General features: G+C 48.8%; 1 protein-coding gene across 1 annotated transcript in view; it reads left to right on the top strand.

Moving 5' to 3' along the window:
• Positions 1-19,618, top strand: part of mapk8a (mitogen-activated protein kinase 8a) — a 115,250-nt gene that overhangs the window by 80,116 nt on the left and 15,516 nt on the right. Inside the window, 5 exon segments of the mRNA XM_085970361.1 lie at positions 18-156; positions 6,093-6,258; positions 7,939-8,010; positions 10,947-11,129; positions 13,312-13,436. Of these exon segments, the coding sequence (XP_085826487.1) occupies positions 18-156; positions 6,093-6,258; positions 7,939-8,010; positions 10,947-11,129; positions 13,312-13,436 (685 nt within the window).

A 19,618-nucleotide genomic window follows, 5' to 3' on the forward strand; every position in this document is an offset into this window, starting at 1 on the left:
TGACTTCTTGCTGACAGTTACATAGTGATGGAGCTCATGGATGCCAATCTCTGTCAGGTGATTCAGATGGAGCTGGACCACGAGCGAATGTCTTATCTACTGTATCAGATGCTGTGTGGCATCAAGCACCTTCATTCAGCTGGCATTATACACCGGGTAAGTAATGTTTATTGTTGAGTCTTCTGAATTTTGTATTGTGCTAAATCTAGATTTAACCAGTTAAGGTCACCAGGAAACCAACCATTGGCAAAATAATTTTGGCAGCAACGATATTTTGGGTGGTGTTCCGCTGTGGTGCAGTGTGTTATGAAGGCGCATCCCCAAGCTGCAGGTTTGTACCAATCTTCCACATTGATTTATTTCCCTAAGACTCTCGCCTCTGAGTCAGAAGGTTGTCCACTCCAGCGACTTAAGCACGAAAATCCAGGCTGACACTCTAGTGCAGTACTGAGGGAGTGCTGCACCGTCGGAGGGTGCCGCCTTTCGGATGAGGCGTTAAACCGAGGCCCCGTCTTCTCTCTAAGGTGGATGTAAAAGATCCCATGGCGCTATTCTGAAGAAGAGCAGGGGAGTTCTCCCCGGTGTCCTGGCCAATATTTATCCCTCAACCAACATCACTAAAACAGATTATCTGGTCATTATCTCATTGCTGTGTGTGGGAGCTTGCTGTGCACAATTTTGCTGCCGTGTTTCCTACATTACAACAGTGACTACACTCCAAAAAGTACTTCATTGATTGTAAAGCGCTTTGGGATGCCCTGAGGTCGTGAAAGGCGCTATATAAATGCAATTCTTTCTTTTAAGACTGGTGGAGGGAGGTGGAATCCCTCCCCACAGGGTAGGAGGGATGGAAGAATTATTTGACAACTAGAGACACTCTTGTGCTCTAAGTTAACAGCTAGTTGTCTGATGAGGGAAGCGGCTTTGCTATGGAAACAAATGACTTTTTGGGGTTATCTAAAGCGATTTCAGATTGTTTTGGAACAGATTTACTGTTTGAAATTTTTTTTTTAAAAAGCAAACCTCTTTAGTTCCCTCCTCTTCAGTTGCATTATATATTGGATGAATGTGTTTTGTAACTAACAGTGGTGCACTTGTTTTGGAGGTGGGAGAGGAAAGGTCATGGCTGTTGCTTGTTACACGATTGTTGAAATGCAAACCTGCAGTATGGGTTGAATTCTGATCTCTGCTTTTTCTTGCAAGACAGAATGCTCAGTGCAGATGCTGAAATGAATCTAGGCTAAGGTTTTAGTTATGCATCCTATAATGGGCCTGACTGGTTTACAGTGGTGAAGGACACTGGCATTGAAACTATTTGAAATGCCGCAGCCATTTTTGCTTCAAAGATTTTAAACATGAGCAGATTGTGTGTTTGTGGAATAGAATTAGAATCATAGAATGATACAGCACCGAAGGAGGCCATTCGGCCCATCGTGCCTGTGACGGCTCTTTGAATGAGCGATCCAATTCGTCCCACTCCCCTGCTCTTTCCTCAAAAGCTCTGAAAATGTTCCCGCCTTCAAGTATTGATCCAATTCCCTTTTGAAAGTTACTATTGAATCTGCTTCCACCGCCCTTTCAGGCAGCGCGTTCCAGATCACAACAACTTGCTGCATACATTTTTTTCCCCCTCATGTCGCCTCTGGTTCTTTTGCCAATGACCTTAAATCTGTGTCTTCTGGTTACCGACCCTTCTGCCACTTTAAGCAGTTTCTCCAGAAATACTCTTACCAAAACCCTTTTTTGATTTTGAACACCTCTATGAAATCTCCCTTTAACCTTCTCTGCTTTAAGGAGAACAATCCCAGCTTCACTAGTCTGTCCACCTAACGGAAGTCCCTCATCCCTGGTACCATCTTCACAAATCTCTTACGCACAATAAGACCTAGAAAAATGTACTTTGGCATTATAGCACTTGAAAATAACAATGAATCTCATTGGTGTATTATACATTGCGTTATATCTGTTTAAAATTCAGCTGATGAGTAGATTTAATTGTAACATCACAAAGATTCTTTTAGCCTTGAACTTGTTCTCCCAGTTTCTAAACAAAATGGCTCTAAGTTTGATAGCAGGAAATGCAGAGGGGAAAAAAGTACAAGATTTTGTTGCTGAAATTATTTTAAGGGAGCTACAGCCTTGCACATTCTCTGATAAATCAATAGATTTCTCAGCAAAGCAGCTCCTTTTTATCGTGGTAAAAGGTGACCACTCCACTCTATGTCCAAAGAACCTAGGAGAGCAGCAGTTCTAAAATAGGAAAATGGATTGTGCGCGCATTTGTTTGAAACACAATCTGTGCTCTGCAGTCACTATATGGGAGTTCATGTGGGATAAAGCCAAGTAACACAGAGCGACAGCTGCTTGAGAAATAGAAAGATAACAGTCTTTCTAAGCTGAAGTACAATTAATACCTGTCAGTGCCTTTCTGTGGAGCAGCTCACCAGTGTTTGGTGGAAGTACATTTCAGTAACAACTCAATAGAAACTTGAGGTTTGCTGATAATATAGAAAAACAGCTTGAAACACTCTGTTTTCTTTGTGATAAAGCAGGTTGATGGTCGATGAACTGAACAGTTCTGTTGGAAAAATTCACGGCCTAGTGCTTTAAAACATATATTAAAGCATTCATAGTGCCTTAAGCCAATTTTATTTTTGCAATCCCTTTGCAAATTATCCGAGGACTTTAGCAGAAGATTTATTTTTGGGGCTCTTCTATCATTGTACTCTGTGCAATATACAGTTATATTTAACCCAGGGTTGTAAAAGGACATGCCATCGACTGGAGGGTGCCCTTTCCTACGGGTTGGAAAGTAGACCCAGATTTTTAAAAATGAGGAATGGCATTGCACGATGTGCCTGTGCAGCTGATTATCTGCAGAGTACAGACTCCGCCATTGAACTGTTGGGTGCAGCGGTAGCGCACAAAGCGAATGAGAGCAGATCACACCTGAGATGGCTTCGGGTTTGGACAGCTGATTTACACTGGCTGCTCCAAAACTCAATCTTGCTTTCTGGGTTTAAATCGCTGTGAAGACTGATCTTGCATCATGATGTGTGCATGCATAACACTTAGATTGACAAGCAAATAGGAAGATTTCCTACATTTATTCCCCCTGGAGGAAAAAAAAATTAATGAAAGATTTTTTTTATTTACTGAAATTTCCATTTTTGCCTGACTTGTCAGCAAAGTTTCAGCCGTGCCCTTGCTGTACTTTTGATACCAACTACAGTACACTGTGGTCTGGGATCGGTTGTTCGGCCATGAAAACCTCTGCCCCGGAGGGTTGCGCTTCAGCTCCAGTGCGATTCGCTTGGAGACCTCTAGCATCAACCTCAGTGTCGTACAACGGAAACCGCTGTGTTGCCCAAACTGCACTCTTGCCTTTACTCCCATGTTCCAACTGATGGTTGTCAAAAGTTGTAGTTAAAATTAATTCCTGGCCTGGTCCTAGTGAATATGATTCCCAAGATCACATTACCTTGTGCAAACTGATTTTGAAATAAGCATCTTATTAACACACAATCTTGTTGTTCATGCCATATATCGATGCAGTTGATATTTCGATCCATGTTGAAGACCAAGCCTATTGATACAGGTGTATTTTGTCCTGCCTCTTTTAGTTGCCCCTCTTTCTCCCCTGCTCCCAGATGATATGCTGGACCTCTACCAGTACTGATGTTAATCCTTGCATCATTTCTGCCCAATTACGAATGACCTTTACTACACTAGAAGGTGTCAGATTCTTTATAAATATCACTAGCACAACTCCACACACCGCCTACAACAACCGGTCATTTGAGAATGAATTACATTTTGGATTAAAGTACTGTAGCTGACTTGAGTAAAACATTTCTCTTACAGCTTTTCCTTAATGTCTCCGTTAGTGTTTGCTGTACTCCTATCGTTGTAATTGCAGCATATTTTTTGCATCTTTTTTTAAATAAAAGCTGACTGTAGCTATTTCTCTGAAATCCTACCTGAAAGAGTCTCGTGCTTATAAGTTCCTGAACAGATATGCACAGACATTATGCTACAGCAAACAGATCCATTAAGGCAATGTCCTTGGAAGTACACTGAATGCTGAACAGATGCCAGAATATCGTTATAAACTCATAGTGGAAAATAGTATTTATCTGTTGATCCAAAATGTCTTGGTTCTGGAACTGCACCATTTGGAGAGCGAGCTGCCCATTGCTTATTATGTAAATACATTGTGTGGCACTAAGTCCCACAGATAAGGAGGGAAGCATTTACAAGAGTGGTGGAGACACTATGACTTCAGTTCTAGGCTAGGATGGGGAATGCAGCTTGGGTTCCCTTGATTGATATCTAATGATCCCTGCTGTAAGTGTTAGTGGAAAGAATAGGATTGGCTGTGCTGCATCCACAATCGGTCCACCAACATTCACTTTCTAGATTCAAATGAAGGATCATTTGGTTGAGGTGCCAAGTGGCCGCTGGATGAATGGCCGCTGTTTTCAGGAAGGATGGGGGAAATGTCGGAGAAAGTGTTTGGGACAGCTTAAATGTTCTTCACAAGGACTGATTGAACAGGACACATTGATCAAGCCTGTGAGTTGTGTTTCTCCTTTCCCATTTTCTGAGCAATTTTCTCCTTCCTTCTGAATGGGTGACTCACTTCCTGAGGTACAGTTCCATAGGCAGAGGTTGCCTTCAGGTGCCCTGGCAATGTGCCCATTATTCCCATGTGAGCCTCATCAGTCTACAGGATATTATAGCTGAACCTGATCCTTTCCGCTCTGGAACCCTTTGGGAGATCAGCCAACTCGGCACAAACCAAGGATTGAACTTGTGTCCCTTCTTGACCTATATGGGTCGAAGATGGTCTATACATAGAATGTACAGCACGGAAACAGGCCATTCGGCCCAACTGGTCTATGCTTGTGTTTATATTCCACACAAGCCTCCTCCCACTAATTACTACTTCCCACCCTGCCCCCGTATCCCTCTATTCAGACTCTATGGGGAGTTCATAAAGTAGCTTGTCCACTTCTCTGATAAAGTCTCTGTTGCACAAGGAAAGGCAAAACACAATGCATAGGCTTTATCAGTAGGTCCTGTTTGCAATCATTTCAGCTGTTCCAAACACTTTCCCCTTCCTGAATATATTTGCTATTTCTCTAGTAGGAAAGGAACTAATTACAGTGCAGCTGAATCCTCGCTCAGATCCTTCCCACTGAGATAATAAATCATCTCTCTGTGCTTTGTAAATTAAATTCTAGTGTTTGGACAACATTTGATAAGAAAATATAATTTGGCTTTGGTGAATATTAACGAAAATTATTAGTTGTATGATTTTTACTTTTTTCTTCCAGTCGAACAGATAGAATTACTGCACAGCAGCAGGGATGCATGCAACACCCTCTCTGAGCCCATTGTTACTTGTAAGATAGTACAACTAATGAGAGCTATTCCTATGAAACAGAAATTAGAAGAATACTTAAATACAAGGGGCATTCTGTGCTGCTGCATTCAGTGTGAAGTGGCTTTAGATATGTATCAATGCAAACGCACTCGTGTAACTCTGGAGTTAGGTCTACAATCTTGATCCCAAGTTTACTAAAGCCAGGAGATGTGAGACCAACCCCAGTAGGTAGTCTCGTTGTTGCTTGGGTTTCGGATTGGCTGCAGCACAACTGAAGCCAGGTTTTGTGGTGGTCAGCTGGATCACCTGGGAACTTTCTAAACCAAAATTTACCTCCTAATGTTAGGCGGGAGCCCACAGTCCTGACCTTGAAATTTAACAAGATGGTGAGCAGAGCTCTGCATATGTGCATTTGCATGCATTCACAGAGCTCCTTTGTTGCTAGGCAGGGAGTGACATGCAACCAGCAGTATAACTCTGATCTGATTTCACATCACACTCAACAGCCTGATATCTGTACCTTTAGTGTCTCTTTAGCCAGGCCTCTCTGTCATATTACTGTACTATATTGTGTTTGTCTTTTATTAAATTCTACCACTAGTTCTGTGTTTTCAATTCATTTGTACTTTGATGCTGTTAGGAATGGGCTAGAATTTGTGCCCCCACAACCAAATAAAAACTTGATTTTGTTTCTAACTTTTAGGACCTGAAGCCAAGTAACATAGTAGTGAAAGCAGACTGCACGCTGAAGATCTTAGATTTTGGACTAGCAAGAACAGCAGGAACTAGTTTCCTGATGACGCCTTATGTGGTTACACGATACTATCGTGCTCCAGAGGTCATTCTAGGAATGGGATATAAAGAAAATGGTTAGTGTATACTAAAGTATGTGCATAACTGGAGGGACAGAAGACAAGCTTGTTTCTTTGGATCCAGTGAATTGGTAGTGTCCTCACCCTATTGAATCATTCTGGATAAAATTACTGCAATTACATTTCTGACTGTAAATTCAAAAGAAAGGTTTTAATCTCATCCAGTCTTTCCATCTGTGTTCTTAATTTGAATAATTTCTAATGTAGATTTAATTATAGCTAATGGGAATATGTGAGTAGGTGAAGATAAATTCTTGATGTGTCCTGCAGTGTTGGGATAAGGAGTATTTGGTTATAAGGACACACCAACTTACTGCAAGCTTGTTCTTATCGGTAAGATTCTGTAGGAGCTGTAAACTGGTTCCAAACTTCAGTAAAAATGGCTATGTTTTTTCTAGTTTAAGAACTCTTACTCCTTTCCTTAATTGAATTGTGCAACTAATTAAAATTCCCTTCAGAAAGAATTTGGTTAGTAACCAAAGAATTATATAATTTTAGACCATTTTTGCAGATTTAATTTTGTAGCCATGTTTAAAAGACTCCTCTGTCCTATTTAATACAGCACAGCTTGGAGCAAAACATAAGAAATAGGAGTAGGTCATTTGACTCTTCGAGCCTGCTCTGCCAGTCAGTAAGATCATGGATGATTTCTACCTCCACTCCACCTTTCCACACTATCCCCAACAGCAACTACTTAAAGCTTCAGCTTGCAGTCAGTCTTTTTTCAACAAAAAAAAAATACTGAAGTTGTGTTGTCCTGGATGGCTCCATGTAGGACCTGTTGTTAGTGGTGACTTTTTGTTAATCTAGGCACAGGCACTGGGTTGCAAAGTACATGGACCTTTCACCTCTGGGTCCTGAGTTGAAATTTATTCCAGACTAACGAGATAAAACCTGGAAATGAGTGTTTGGGGCCAGCTCGATTGAAATATGGAAGTGTTTAATCCTGAAAAAGAAAGCAGCGGCTAAACAGCTTCCACAAGTTTGCTCCTTAAAAGTGAGGGAGATTAACATCAGCATTCTGTGTGGGGAAAGTGCATTTTAATATAGCGGTGTCATCAGTGGTATCTTAAGTATATGAATTACTTTATTATCTGCAATTTATACGTAGAGAATTCCAGAAATATGCATCAACAGAAGCTACATTTTAATAACGGATATTTCCACAGTGCTGTATTTTGCCAATCTACTATGTTTTGATGCTAAAATATGTTTAGTGAAATTCATGAAAGTCATTTCCAGTAAATGCTGAAGAGGTTCTTAATCCTTAATGAACATTGGTAGTAAAGGAAAGTCTGCCAGAGCAGAGCACGTGGATTGAGGGACGCTATATGTAAAATGAATGTATATTTTATGGTAACATTGAATTTGACGTGCTGAGCATAGATGTGTTCTTTTTATTAATCCATCTGTATGTGCTGTAAATGTGCTCCATCACATAGCGTCATTACTGCATTTGTTATAGTTACAAAGTTGGGTGTGGGGTGGGGGGGGGGGGGGGAGTTGTATTGGGAGCTACATTAATATGTCATATGATTTTTCAGCTGTGTAATGTTTCTGGGTGTCCCGCACACTCAGTACATGTAAGACTTGTCGTGTTTTGATTCTAAACAGTAATTTTGGTAAAACCTGCTGCAACAAAATAACTTTCCCTTCTTTTATGCTACAAACTTGTAGTGGATTTATGGTCTGTTGGGTGCATAATGGGAGAAATGGTTCGTCACAAAATCCTCTTTCCAGGAAGGGACTGTATCCTTAATGCTGCTTGCAGTGGTTGTGTTAAGGCAACTTGCATTTTGCCATTTGAAACCAAAGCCCTCGACAATTGATACAGTTTTTTTTAACTTTATAAGAGTTTTAAATTGCTCTTTCTTTCCTTGATTTCAAATTACCCAGGTAGGACCTGTCGTTTTTTCTTAATTGCAAATCTCTCTTTTGGAGAGGCTGCATCTGGCGATGGGACATACAGTCTCTGCTGGTTAATTTGACGATGTTTCCAAGTTTATATGTACTGACCATCTATGCTAAATCTGTTGTGACCATATTCCTGAAGCCCTACATTGCTAGTATGTGTCTGGCCCATGCAGTTCCACAGAATCTAACAAAAGAATGTTAGTGCTGCAATAAAGAAACTTTTTTTTTGTAAAATTCCTATTAACTTTTAGTGATGTCTCGCCTTGAAGTTCCACTTGCTCATGGGAATCATTACCACAAACCACTCGCTGCCACCGGGAGTGGTTGAAGCAAATAGTGTAGATGCATTTAAGGGGAGGCTAGACAAGCATATGAGGGAGAAGGGAGTAGAGGGTTATGCTGATAGATTTAGATGAGGAAAGACGGGAGGAGGCTCGTGTGGAGCATAAACGCTGGCATGGACTCAATGGCCTGTTTCTGTGCCGTATATCCTATGTATGTAATTAAAGGTTACTGTTTTATGACCACATTCAGAAACATTAACCTGAAGCAGGTCTTCACTGGTAAGAAATAGCTGATGATTGCATGGACAGAATCACAAGATTGACATTTTTGAACAGGATTTGAGTAAACCTCGATCCGCTCTTGTAATTCAAGATTGCTGTTCAGGAGCCAGACACAAACAGCCTCTTTCTCCAGCATTCGTCAACATGTATCAGTCATATCACAACTTGTCCTTGTTTGTCTGTTTTATCTTTTCCTTTGAATCCAATTTCTGCATGTTAATTTCATGTCATTGCATTTTGTTTTCAGTTGATATCTGGTCAGTTGGGTGCATCATGGGAGAAATGATCAGAGGTGGTGTGTTGTTCCCTGGTACAGATCGTATCCTTCCCTTTGACCTTGAGCATAGTGTTCAAAGGTCCAGTTTAGTAGACCAGAATCCCTTGTGTTTGCAAGCCATTGTACTTGTTTTCTTCCTTCCTGTGCTAGGATGTTGCATGGATGAAGCAGTTGTATAGCACATTCAGCCTGTTTAGAGCATTATCCGATTTTCCTTGCATGTGTCATTAATCCATCTTGCATTTCTGTTGATACAATGAAGTGATTTAAAATTCAGGTTTAGCATTGAAATTCCATTACATGGTTTTACACAATGGTAGGACATGGCCTATGTTCCTGATCTCCCCTCTCCCCAAGAGTTTGTTGTTCTGGTCTCAGCCATGTTATTGTGGGGCGATGCAAGTGGAGTCAAAGCCATTCCCCACACGTCTTTTTTGGCAACAGCAATTGACCAATTACAGAGCAGCCCTAAGAGATGCCTGAGCGCAAGACATTTGAGAACATGGAATATTTCCATTTTTTTTAAAAATCGGATTTAACTTCTTGGTATCCAGTACCTCATGAATATTTTTTTCTCCCTCTCCTCACCTTGCCTCCTCCGCAAGAGACACTGACTTCTCACTGAGATGCCGTTCCATAGGCAACCGTGCTTTCCCCAACGTGAATCCTTGAGCCCTGACTCTCTACTGTAGGCCCGGTGTATCGCAGACATGAATCTGTCTGTCTTTCTTGCACAGAACCAGCGAAGATTAATAATCCATGAACTTAGAAACCAATTGTCGTAACCCTGCAACTGCCCTGACTGAGATCTCTCTCACACAAACACACGCAACTAAGATCAGTGAACTCTGCACAGACCGGGCCGGAGATTGAGCTCGAGACCATCCTGCTGTTACATACTACTCACTGTAATCTTGTTGAGCCATCAGGGTAACTATGTAGCTTGTGAATTTATTTCAGTTGGTACTTAATCTATTTGACACCAGCAGTTAAATGCACATTGAATGTGTCTAAATGGACTCCTCAAACAGGAATGAATAAACCAGAAAACTGACAGTTGTGCTTAATCAGAATGACATAATACCAAATCACGTTCTCAGATTAGCTGAAAAATTGTTATGAATATACTGTAGTTCTATGTTCACTGATGAATAATCGTTTTAAAAGTGTCTTCACCTCAGTAATACACTAAAACATTTATGGCCAGTATTAACATTTTACAATTTAAAGAGGCAGCCTCTGAATTTAAACCGATTGTATTGATATTAAACCTGTCCTGTTTCATTATTGCATGTTGTGTGTCACTGCATTGGATCGCCTTTATTCCCACTTCATTCGCCCTCCTGTTTTTAGGTGCTTTAGTGACGCCTGTGATTTAAATGCAGCTGTAATTTAGTTGGGATCTAAGCCAAACCCATGTTTAAAGCTACAGTGTCCCTTTTGTTAATTGAAATTTCTGTGGTGAACTTTGAAACACGTACGTTTCTGTATTCGGTGTACCACCCGGGTTGTAACTTTCCAAGGTGCTAACAGTAAACTTAAGATGATTGAATCGGTGGAAATTTCCAGCTTGTTTGTATAACCTTTCAATATGACACTGCAGCATTCAAACTGGTTAAAAGTAAGTATATATCTAAATTACCAGTAATTGCAGTATTTTGCTTTTTATTCGTCCATTTTAAGAACCTTTGAGATTCTATATAGCCAAGAAAAAGAGACAGTGTCTCTTAATTTTAGAAAAGAGGTATTTCATCAAGTCCCATGCTTTAACAGTTTAATATAATGGTTTCAAATTCATATTTTAAAGTTCCGAATAAGCAAATATTACCCAAGTAACTTCAAAGTGACAATGCTAAAGTTATTGAAACAGCTCAGCTGTTTTTTCCTGTGTGCCACATCTGCAGTATTTTTCTCAGCTACCTAACTAGATATTGATCAATGGAACAAAGTGATTGAACAATTAGGAACGCCAGCCTCTGAGTTCATGAAGAAGCTGCAGCCTACAGTTCGGACATACGTTGAGAACAGGCCCAAGTACACAGGCTACAGTTTTGAGAAACTCTTTCCAGACGTCCTCTTCCCTGCCGACTCTGAGCACAATAAACTGAAAGGTAATGGAAATGTTTTGTTTTTACAGTCTCGGGGGGTGGGGAGATGCTGTTTTTATATTGGTATATTTGCATTGCTGCTCACCAGAATAAAGTGCACTGTTTAGAGAGAATAATACTTCTCCCAAAGCTCATATAGGTCACCCCAGTAGACCTGGGCTCCAATAAATACACTTCTTCCCAAGTGTTCAACAGCCAGATGATCAGAACATTTAGGGGAGGGGTAGAAATTTGTCTCGGGCGGTGTCGGATCGGCGGCCCGTTATACGCTGCACCTGACATTCAGTTGCATTGACTGCAATGGAACATTATATCAGGCTCTGCGTATAACGGGCGGCCGATCGATACCTCCTGTTCCTGCACCACCGCCCGAGACGAACTTCTAGCCCACAGTGCTGTAGACTCAGCCCTGACTGACCGCCGTCCCTCCGTGGAGTCGAAACCCCGCACTTCTGTTTGGCCAGTCTTTATAGCCTGCCTGAGAAGTAACCGAATTCACCCAGGTGATGGTATGTTCGTACAGTGGCCCAGAACTCAAATTCTGGATTGTTTGCAAATTGTGCATTTAATTATTGAACTACTAGGATGCCTTCAGCAGCATCCACAGTGCCACTGCACTATGTAACATTTCAGATACTGGGCTGTTAAATTGGTATTGTTTTGTTGTCTAGGTTCTGTTGGTTCCACTGTTGAAACATCCAGCACCCCGTTCACACGTGAGCCCTGTCCATTGATATAACATCAGACAAAATATCTTAAAAGTTGGACTTTTGTAGAGATCTTGGCAACCAAGTAACCTCCCCAAATAGATTAATAAAAAGCAAACCCTTTATTTCTCAGTATTTTCTATCCAGTTTCAAAGAAAGACCATTGTGTATGGCAGCTCTTATTTAAGTGAGAGCCGCTTGACCTGAAGCAGCTACAGTCGCAGTGATTCCAAATGATGCCGAGTAATTATAACATTTTACAGCACTGAAGGAGGCCTTTGAGCCCAGTATACCTGTGTTGGCTCTTTGAAAACCAATCCACTTGGTCCCATTCTCCTGTCCTTTTAGCGTGTGCACAGTCCATGTAGCTGATGACCTAGCTTGTTGACTGAAATTTGTGCCTCTAAATTGGTGTTGGCCTTGGCTCAGTGATCGCGCTCTCAACTCTGAGTCAGAAGGTCATAGGTTCCAGCCCCCTTCCAGAGACTTGAGCACATCATTGAAACTTATAAAATTCTGACAGGACTGGACAGACTAGATGCAGGAAGGATGTTCCCGATGGCGGGGGAGTCCAGAACCAGTGGTCACAGTCTAAGGATAAGGGGTAAGCCATTTAGGACAGAGATGAGGAGGAATTTCTTCACCCAGAGAGTGGTGAACCTGTGGAATTCTCTACCACAGAAGGCAGTAGAGGCCAATACATTAAATATATTCAAGAAGGAGTTGGATATATTTCTTAAGGCTAAAGGGATCAAGGGATATGGGGAGAAAGCAGGAACCGGGTACTGAATTTGGATGATCAGCCATGATCGCATTGAATGGCGGAGCAGGCTTGAGGGGCCGAATGGCCTACTCCTGCTCCTATCTTCTATGTTTCTATCATCTGGGCTCATGCTCCAATAAAGTCCCGAGGGAGTGCTGCACTGCTGGCTGAGACGTTAAACACTCTTCCTCTATCAGGTGGGCGTAAAAGAACCCAATGGCCCTTTTTGAAGAGCGGTGGCGTTCTCCTAGTGCCCTCAATCGATTTATTTAACAAAAAACAGAATCTGTGTGACTTTTTATCTGATTTTTGTGGCACCTTGCTGTGTGCAAATTGGCTGCCATGTTTTCCTACATTATAGCAGTGACTACACTTCAACAAGTATTTAATTGGCTACTTCCTGAGGCCATGAAAGGCACTATATGAATGCAGGTTAATTTGTTCTTCTTTCCAAGTTGAAGAAATTAAGTTGCACACCACTAACTTAGTTTCATGCATGTGTTTGGACAAATATAATGATTGCTCTTTTGTGTCCGAAGCACCAGCTACAGGTATTTGGATCCCGGTGTGTCTGGCTGGTTACTGACGAGCAAAGCAATTCAGTTCTGAAATCACTTTTTCATTATGCTTATTACACGATGTACGTTATGGTTACAGATATTCAGGTTAATGATCTATGCAATACTTATCTGGAGGCTTCCCTTCTGTGTTACAGCAAGTCAAGCCAGAGATTTGTTATGTAAAATGCTTGTAATAGATGCATCGAAGAGGATCTCTGTGGATGATGCTCTGCAACACCCTTACATTAATGTTTGGTATGATCCTGCGGAAGTAGAAGCTGTAAGTGTTTTATTTGGTTTTTTTATGCACTGTTATCTTGAGCAGATAATTGGTCAATGTAAATGTGCAACTTGAGTAGCGTTGAACATGAAGTCAACAATTTAAAACTTATTTCTGAAATGTGAGCAAAATTTCTGAAATGTGAGCAATATTTAAGAAAAGATATACCTGCTCTCGAGGCAGTTCAGAGAAGGTTCACTCGGTTGATTCCGGAGATGAGGGGGTTGACGTATGAGGAAAGGTTGAGTAGGTTGGGCCTCTACTCATTGGAGTTCAGAAGAATGAGAGGCGATCTTATCGAAACATATAAGATTGTGAGGGGGCTTGATCGGGTGGATGCGGTGAGGATGTTTCCACTGATGGGTGAGACTAGAACTAGGGGGCATAATCTTAGAATAAGGGGCTGCCCTTTCAGAACTGAGATGAGGAGAAACTTCTTCACTCAGAAGGTAGTAAATCTATGGAATTTGCTACCCCAGAGAGCTGTGGAAGCTGCAACATTAAATAAATTTTAAATGGAGATAGACATTGTCCTAGCAGATAAGGGAATTAGGGGTTACGGGGAGAGGGCAGGGAAGTGGACGTGAGTCTAGATTCAGATCAGCCATGATCCTATTGAATGGCGGAGCAGGCCCGAGGGGCCGTATGGCCGACTCCTGCTCCTACTTCTTATGTTCTTATCTCATCAGTCCAGAATTTAAAAATCTATTTCACCTGCTTATGGGTCCTAGTGATCAGATTGGATACCACCTCAAGAACGTCATAACATAAGAAATAGGAGCAGGAGTAGGCCATATGGCCCCTCGAGCCTGCTCCGCCATTCAATAAGATCATGGCTGATCATCGACCTCAACTCCACTCTCCCGCCCGATCTCCACATCCCTCGATTCCCCGAGAGTCCAAAAATCTAACGATCTCAGTCTTGAATATACTCAACGACTGAGCATCCACAGCCCTCTGGGACGGAGAATTCCAAAGATGCTGTGTTGGTAGGCACATCTCTTGAGTGAGATACTAAACTTGGCTTGTTCTAGTAGACTGAGATCCCCTGGCATTAATAGAATCCCCGAGGTTTACAGCATGGAACGATGCATTTAGTGCACTGAACCTTTGCCAGTTCCTGGAAAAAGCATTCCACACAGTTTCGTTCCCCTATCCTTTTCCCAAGCCCTTGTACATTTTTCATTTTTAAATATGTATACACTTCTCTTTGAAAAGCAGTTATGAATTCTGCTTCCACCACTGTTTCTGTTGGGGCATTCCATGTTTTAACAACCTTCAGCATAAAAAATAAATTCTCCTAACCTCTGCCCTTGTTCCTTTGGTGATGATCTTAAATTTCTACCTTCTAGTTACCAACTTACTGGCCAGCGGAAACAGTTTTGCCTAACTCGCTTTGTCAAAACCTCAACTTTTTGAACACCTCTATCAGGTCTCCTCTTAACCTTCTCTTTCTGATGAAAAGATTCCCAGTTTCTCTCGTCTCTCGTCATATAGGAGGTGCTGGAAAAGCCCAATTGTCTAACGCACAGCTCCTCTTTCTCCCACTCCCTCCCTAACCCCCACCCCTCTCTCTCACCCAACCCCCCTCTCTCTTCCCCCCCCACCCCCCCTCGCCCTTCCCCCCCACCCCCCTCTCTTTCACCCACCCCCTCTCTCTTCCCCCCCCCCCCACCCCCCTCTCTCTTCCCCCCCCACCCCCCTCTCTCTTCCCCCCCCACCCCCCTCTCTCTTCCCCCCCCACCCCCCTCTCTCTTCCCCCCCCCACCCCCCTCTCTCTTCCCCCCCCACCCCCCTCTCTCTTCCCCCCCCACCCCCCTCTCTCTTCCCCCCCCCCACCCCCCTCTCTCTTCCCCCCACTCGCGCTCTCTCTCTCCCCCCACTCGCGCTCTCTCTCTTCCCCCACTCGCGCTCTCTCTCTTCCCCCACCCCCGCTCTCTCTCCCTTCCCCCACTCGCGCTCTCTCTCTTCCCCCACCCCCGCTCTCTCTCCCCCACTCGCGCTCTCTCTCTTCCCCCACCCCCTCTCTCCCCCCCACCCCCTCTCTCCCCCCCACCCCCTCTCTCCCCCCCACCCCCTCTCTCCCCCCCACCCCCTCTCTCCCCCCCACCCCCTCTCTCCCCCCCACCCCCTCTCTCCCCCCCACCCCCTCTCTCCCCCCCACCCCCTCTCTCCCCCCCACCCCCTCTCTCCCCCCCACCCCCTCTCTCCCCCCCACCCCCTCTCTCCCCCCCACCCCCTCTCTCCCCCCCACCCCCTCTCTCCCCCCCACCCCCTCTCTCCCCCCCACCCCCTCTCTCCCCCCCACCCCCTCTCTCCCTTCCCCCCACCCCCTCTCTCTCTTCCCCCCCGCCCCTCTCTCTCTTCCCCCCCCGCCCCTCTCTCTCTTCCCCCCCGCCCCTCTCTCTCTTCCCCCCCGCCCCTCTCTCTCTTCCCCCCCGCCCCTCTCTCTCTTCCCCCCCGCCCCTCTCTCTCTTCCCCCCCGCCCCTCTCTCTCTTCCCCCCCGCCCCTCTCTCTCTTCCCCCCCGCCCCTCTCTCTCTTCCCCCCGCCCCTCTCTCTCTTCCCCCCGCCCCTCTCTCTCTTCCCCCCGCCCCTCTCTCTCTTCCCCCCGCCCCTCTCTCTCTTCCCCCCGCCCCTCTCTCTCTTCCCCCCGCCCCTCTCCCTCTTCCCCCCGCCCCTCTCTCTTCCCCCGCCCCTCTCTCTCTTCCCCCCGCCCCTCTCTCTCTTCCCCCCGCCCCTCTCTCTCTCTCTCTCCCCCCGCCCCTCTCTCTCTTCCCCCCGCCCCTCTCTCTCTTCCCCCCGCCCTTCTCTCTCTTCCCCCCGCCCTTCTCTCTCTTCCCCCCGCCCTTCTCTCTCTTCCCCCCGCCCCTCTCTCTCTTCCCCCCGCCCCTCTCTCTCTTCCCCCCCGCCCCTCTCTCTCTTCCCCCCCGCCCCTCTCTCTCTTCCCCCCCGCCCCTCTCTCTCTTCCCCCCGCCCCTCTCTCTCTTCCCCCGCCCCTCTCTCTCTTCCCCCCTCCCCTCTCTCTCTTCCCCCCCGCCCCTCTCTCTCTTCCCCCCCGCCCCTCTCTCTCTTCCCCCCCGCCCCTCTCTCTCTTCCCCCCCGCCCCTCTCTCTCTTCCCCCCGCCCCTCTCTCTCTTCCCCCCGCCCCTCTCTCTCTTCCCCCGCCCCTCTCTCTCTTCCCCCCGCCCCTCTCTCTCTTCCCCCCGCCCCTCTCTCTCTTCCCCCCGCCCCTCTCTCTCTTCCCCCCGCCCCTCTCCCTCTTCCCCCGCCCCTCTCTCTTCCCCCCGCCCCTCTCTCTCTTCCCCCCGCCCCTCTCTCTCTTCCCCCCGCCCCTCTCTCTCTTCCCCCCGCCCCTCTCTCTCTTCCCCCCGCCCCTCTCTCTCTTCCCCCGCCCCTTCTCTCTCTTCCCCCCGCCCCTCTCTCTCTTCCCCCCGCCCCTCTCTCTCTTCCCCCGCCACTCTCTCTCTTCCCCCCGCCCCTCTCTCTCTTCCCCCCGCCCCTCTCTCTCTTCCCCCGCCCCTCTCTCTCTTCCCCCCGCCCCTCTCTCTCTTCCCCCCGCCCCTCTCTCTCTTCCCCCGCCCCTCTCTCTCTTCCCCCCGCCCCTCTCTCTCTTCCCCCGCCCCTCTCTCTCTTCCCCCCGCCCCTCTCTCTCTTCCCCGCCCCTCTCTCCCCCGCCCCTCTCTCTCTTCCCCCCGCCCCTCTCTCTCTTCCCCCCGCCCCTCTCTCTCTTCCCCCCGCCCCTCTCTCTCTTCCCCCCGCCCCTCTCTCTCTTCCCCCCGCCCCTCTCTCTCTTCCCCCCGCCCCTCTCTCTCTTCCCCCCGCCCCTCTCTCTCTTCCCCCCGCCCCTCTCTCTCTTCCCCCCGCCCCTCTCTCTCTTCCCCCCGCCCCTCTCTCTCTTCCCCCCGCCCCTCTCTCTCTTCCCCCGCCCCCTCTCTCTCTTCCCCCCGCCCCTCTCTCTCTTCCCCCCGCCCCTCTCTCTCTTCCCCCCGCCCCTCTCTCTCTTCCCCCCGCCCCTCTCTCTCTTCCCCCCGCCCCTCTCTCTCTTCCCCCCGCCCCTCTCTCTCTTCCCCCCGCCCCTCTCTCTCTTCCCCCCGCCCCTCTCTCTCTTCCCCCCGCCCCTCTCTCTCTTCCCCCCGCCCCTCTCTCTCTTCCCCCCGCCCCTCTCTCTCTTCCCCCCGCCCCTCTCTCTCTTCCCCCCGCCCCTCTCTCTCTTCCCCCCGCCCCTCTCTCTCTTCCCCCCGCCCCTCTCTCTCTTCCCCCCGCCCCTCTCTCTCTTCCCCCCGCCCCTCTCTCTCTTCCCCCCGCCCCCTCTCTCTCTTCCCCCCGCCCCCTCTCTCTCTTCCCCCCGCCCCCTCTCTCTCTTCCCCCCGCCCCTCTCTCTCTTCCCCCCGCCCCCCTCTCTCTTCCCCCCGCCCCCCTCTCTCTTCCCCCCGCCCCCCTCTCTCTTCCCCCCGCCCCCCTCTCTCTTCCCCCCGCCCCCTCTCTCTTCCCCCCGCCCCCCTCTCTCTTCCCCCCGCCCCCCTCTCTCTTCCCCCCGCCCCCCTCTCTCTTCCCCCCGCCCCCCTCTCTCTTCCCCCCGCCCCCCTCTCTCTTCCCCCCGCCCCCCTCTCTCTTCCCCCCGCCCCCCTCTCTCTTCCCCCCGCCCCCCTCTCTCTTCCCCCCGCCCCCCTCTCTCTTCCCCCCGCCCCCCTCTCTCTTCCCCCCGCCCCCCTCTCTCTTCCCCCCGCCCCCCTCTCTCTTCCCCCGCCCCCTCTCTCTTCCCCCCGCCCCCCTCTCTCTTCCCCCCGCCCCTCTCTCTCTTCCCCCCGCCCCTCTCTCTCTTCCCCCCGCCCCTCTCTCTCTTCCCCCCGCCCCTCTCTCTCTTCCCCCGCCCCTCTCTCTCTTCCCCCGCCCCTCTCTCTCTTCCCCCCGCCCCTCTCTCTCTTCCCCCCGCCCCTCTCTCTCTTCCCCCCGCCCCTCTCTCTCTTCCCCCCGCCCCTCTCTCTCTTCCCCCCGCCCCTCTCTCTCTTCCCCCCGCCCCTCTCTCTCTTCCCCCCGCCCCTCTCTCTCTTCCCCCCGCCCCTCTCTCTCTTCCCCCGCCCCTCTCTCTCTTCCCCCGCCCCTCTCTCTCTTCCCCCCGCCCCTCTCTCTCTTCCCCCCGCCCCTCTCTCTCTTCCCCCCGCCCCTCTCTCTCTTCCCCCCGCCCCTCTCTCTCTTCCCCCCGCCCCTCTCTCTCTTCCCCCCGCCCCTCTCTCTCTTCCCCCCGCCCCTCTCTCTCTTCCCCCCGCCCCTCTCTCTCTTCCCCCCGCCCCTCTCTCTCTTCCCCCCGCCCCTCTCTCTCTTCCCCCCGCCCCTCTCTCTCTTCCCCCCGCCCCTCTCTCTCTTCCCCCCGCCCCTCTCTCTCTTCCCCCCGCCCCTCTCTCTCTTCCCCCCGCCCCTCTCTCTCTTCCCCCCGCCCCTCTCTCTCTTCCCCCCGCCCCTCTCTCTCTTCCCCCCGCCCCTCTCTCTCTTCCCCCCGCCCCTCTCTCTCTTCCCCCCGCCCCTCTCTCTCTTCCCCCCGCCCCTCTCTCTCTTCCCCCGCCCCTCTCTCTCTTCCCCCCGCCCCTCTCTCTCTTCCCCCCGCCCCTCTCTCTCTTCCCCCCGCCCCTCTCTCTCTTCCCCCCGCCCCTCTCTCTCTTCCCCCCGCCCCTCTCTCTCTTCCCCCCGCCCCTCTCTCTCTTCCCCCCGCCCCTCTCTCTCTTCCCCCCGCCCCTCTCTCTCTTCCCCCCGCCCCTCTCTCTCTTCCCCCCGCCCCTCTCTCTCTTCCCCCCGCCCCTCTCTCTTCCCCCCGCCCCTCTCTCTCTTCCCCCCGCCCCTCTCTCTCTTCCCCCCGCCCCTCTCTCTCTTCCCCCCGCCCCTCTCTCTCTTCCCCCCGCCCCTCTCTCTCTTCCCCCCGCCCCTCTCTCTCTTCCCCCCGCCCCTCTCTCTCTTCCCCCCGCCCCTCTCTCTCTTCCCCCGCCCCTCTCTCTCTTCCCCCGCCCCTCTCTCTCTTCCCCCCGCCCCTCTCTCTCTTCCCCCCGCCCCTCTCTCTCTTCCCCCCGCCCCTCTCTCTCTTCCCCCGCCCCTCTCTCTCTTCCCCCCGCCCCTCTCTCTCTTCCCCCCGCCCCTCTCTCTCTTCCCCCCGCCCCTCTCTCTCTTCCCCCCGCCCCTCTCTCTCTTCCC

Source organism: Somniosus microcephalus, chromosome 29 (genome assembly GCF_052327205.1).
Source record: "Somniosus microcephalus isolate GS21.2 chromosome 29, FLI_Smic_1.0, whole genome shotgun sequence".
Taxonomy (NCBI): Eukaryota; Metazoa; Chordata; class Chondrichthyes; order Squaliformes; family Somniosidae; genus Somniosus; species Somniosus microcephalus.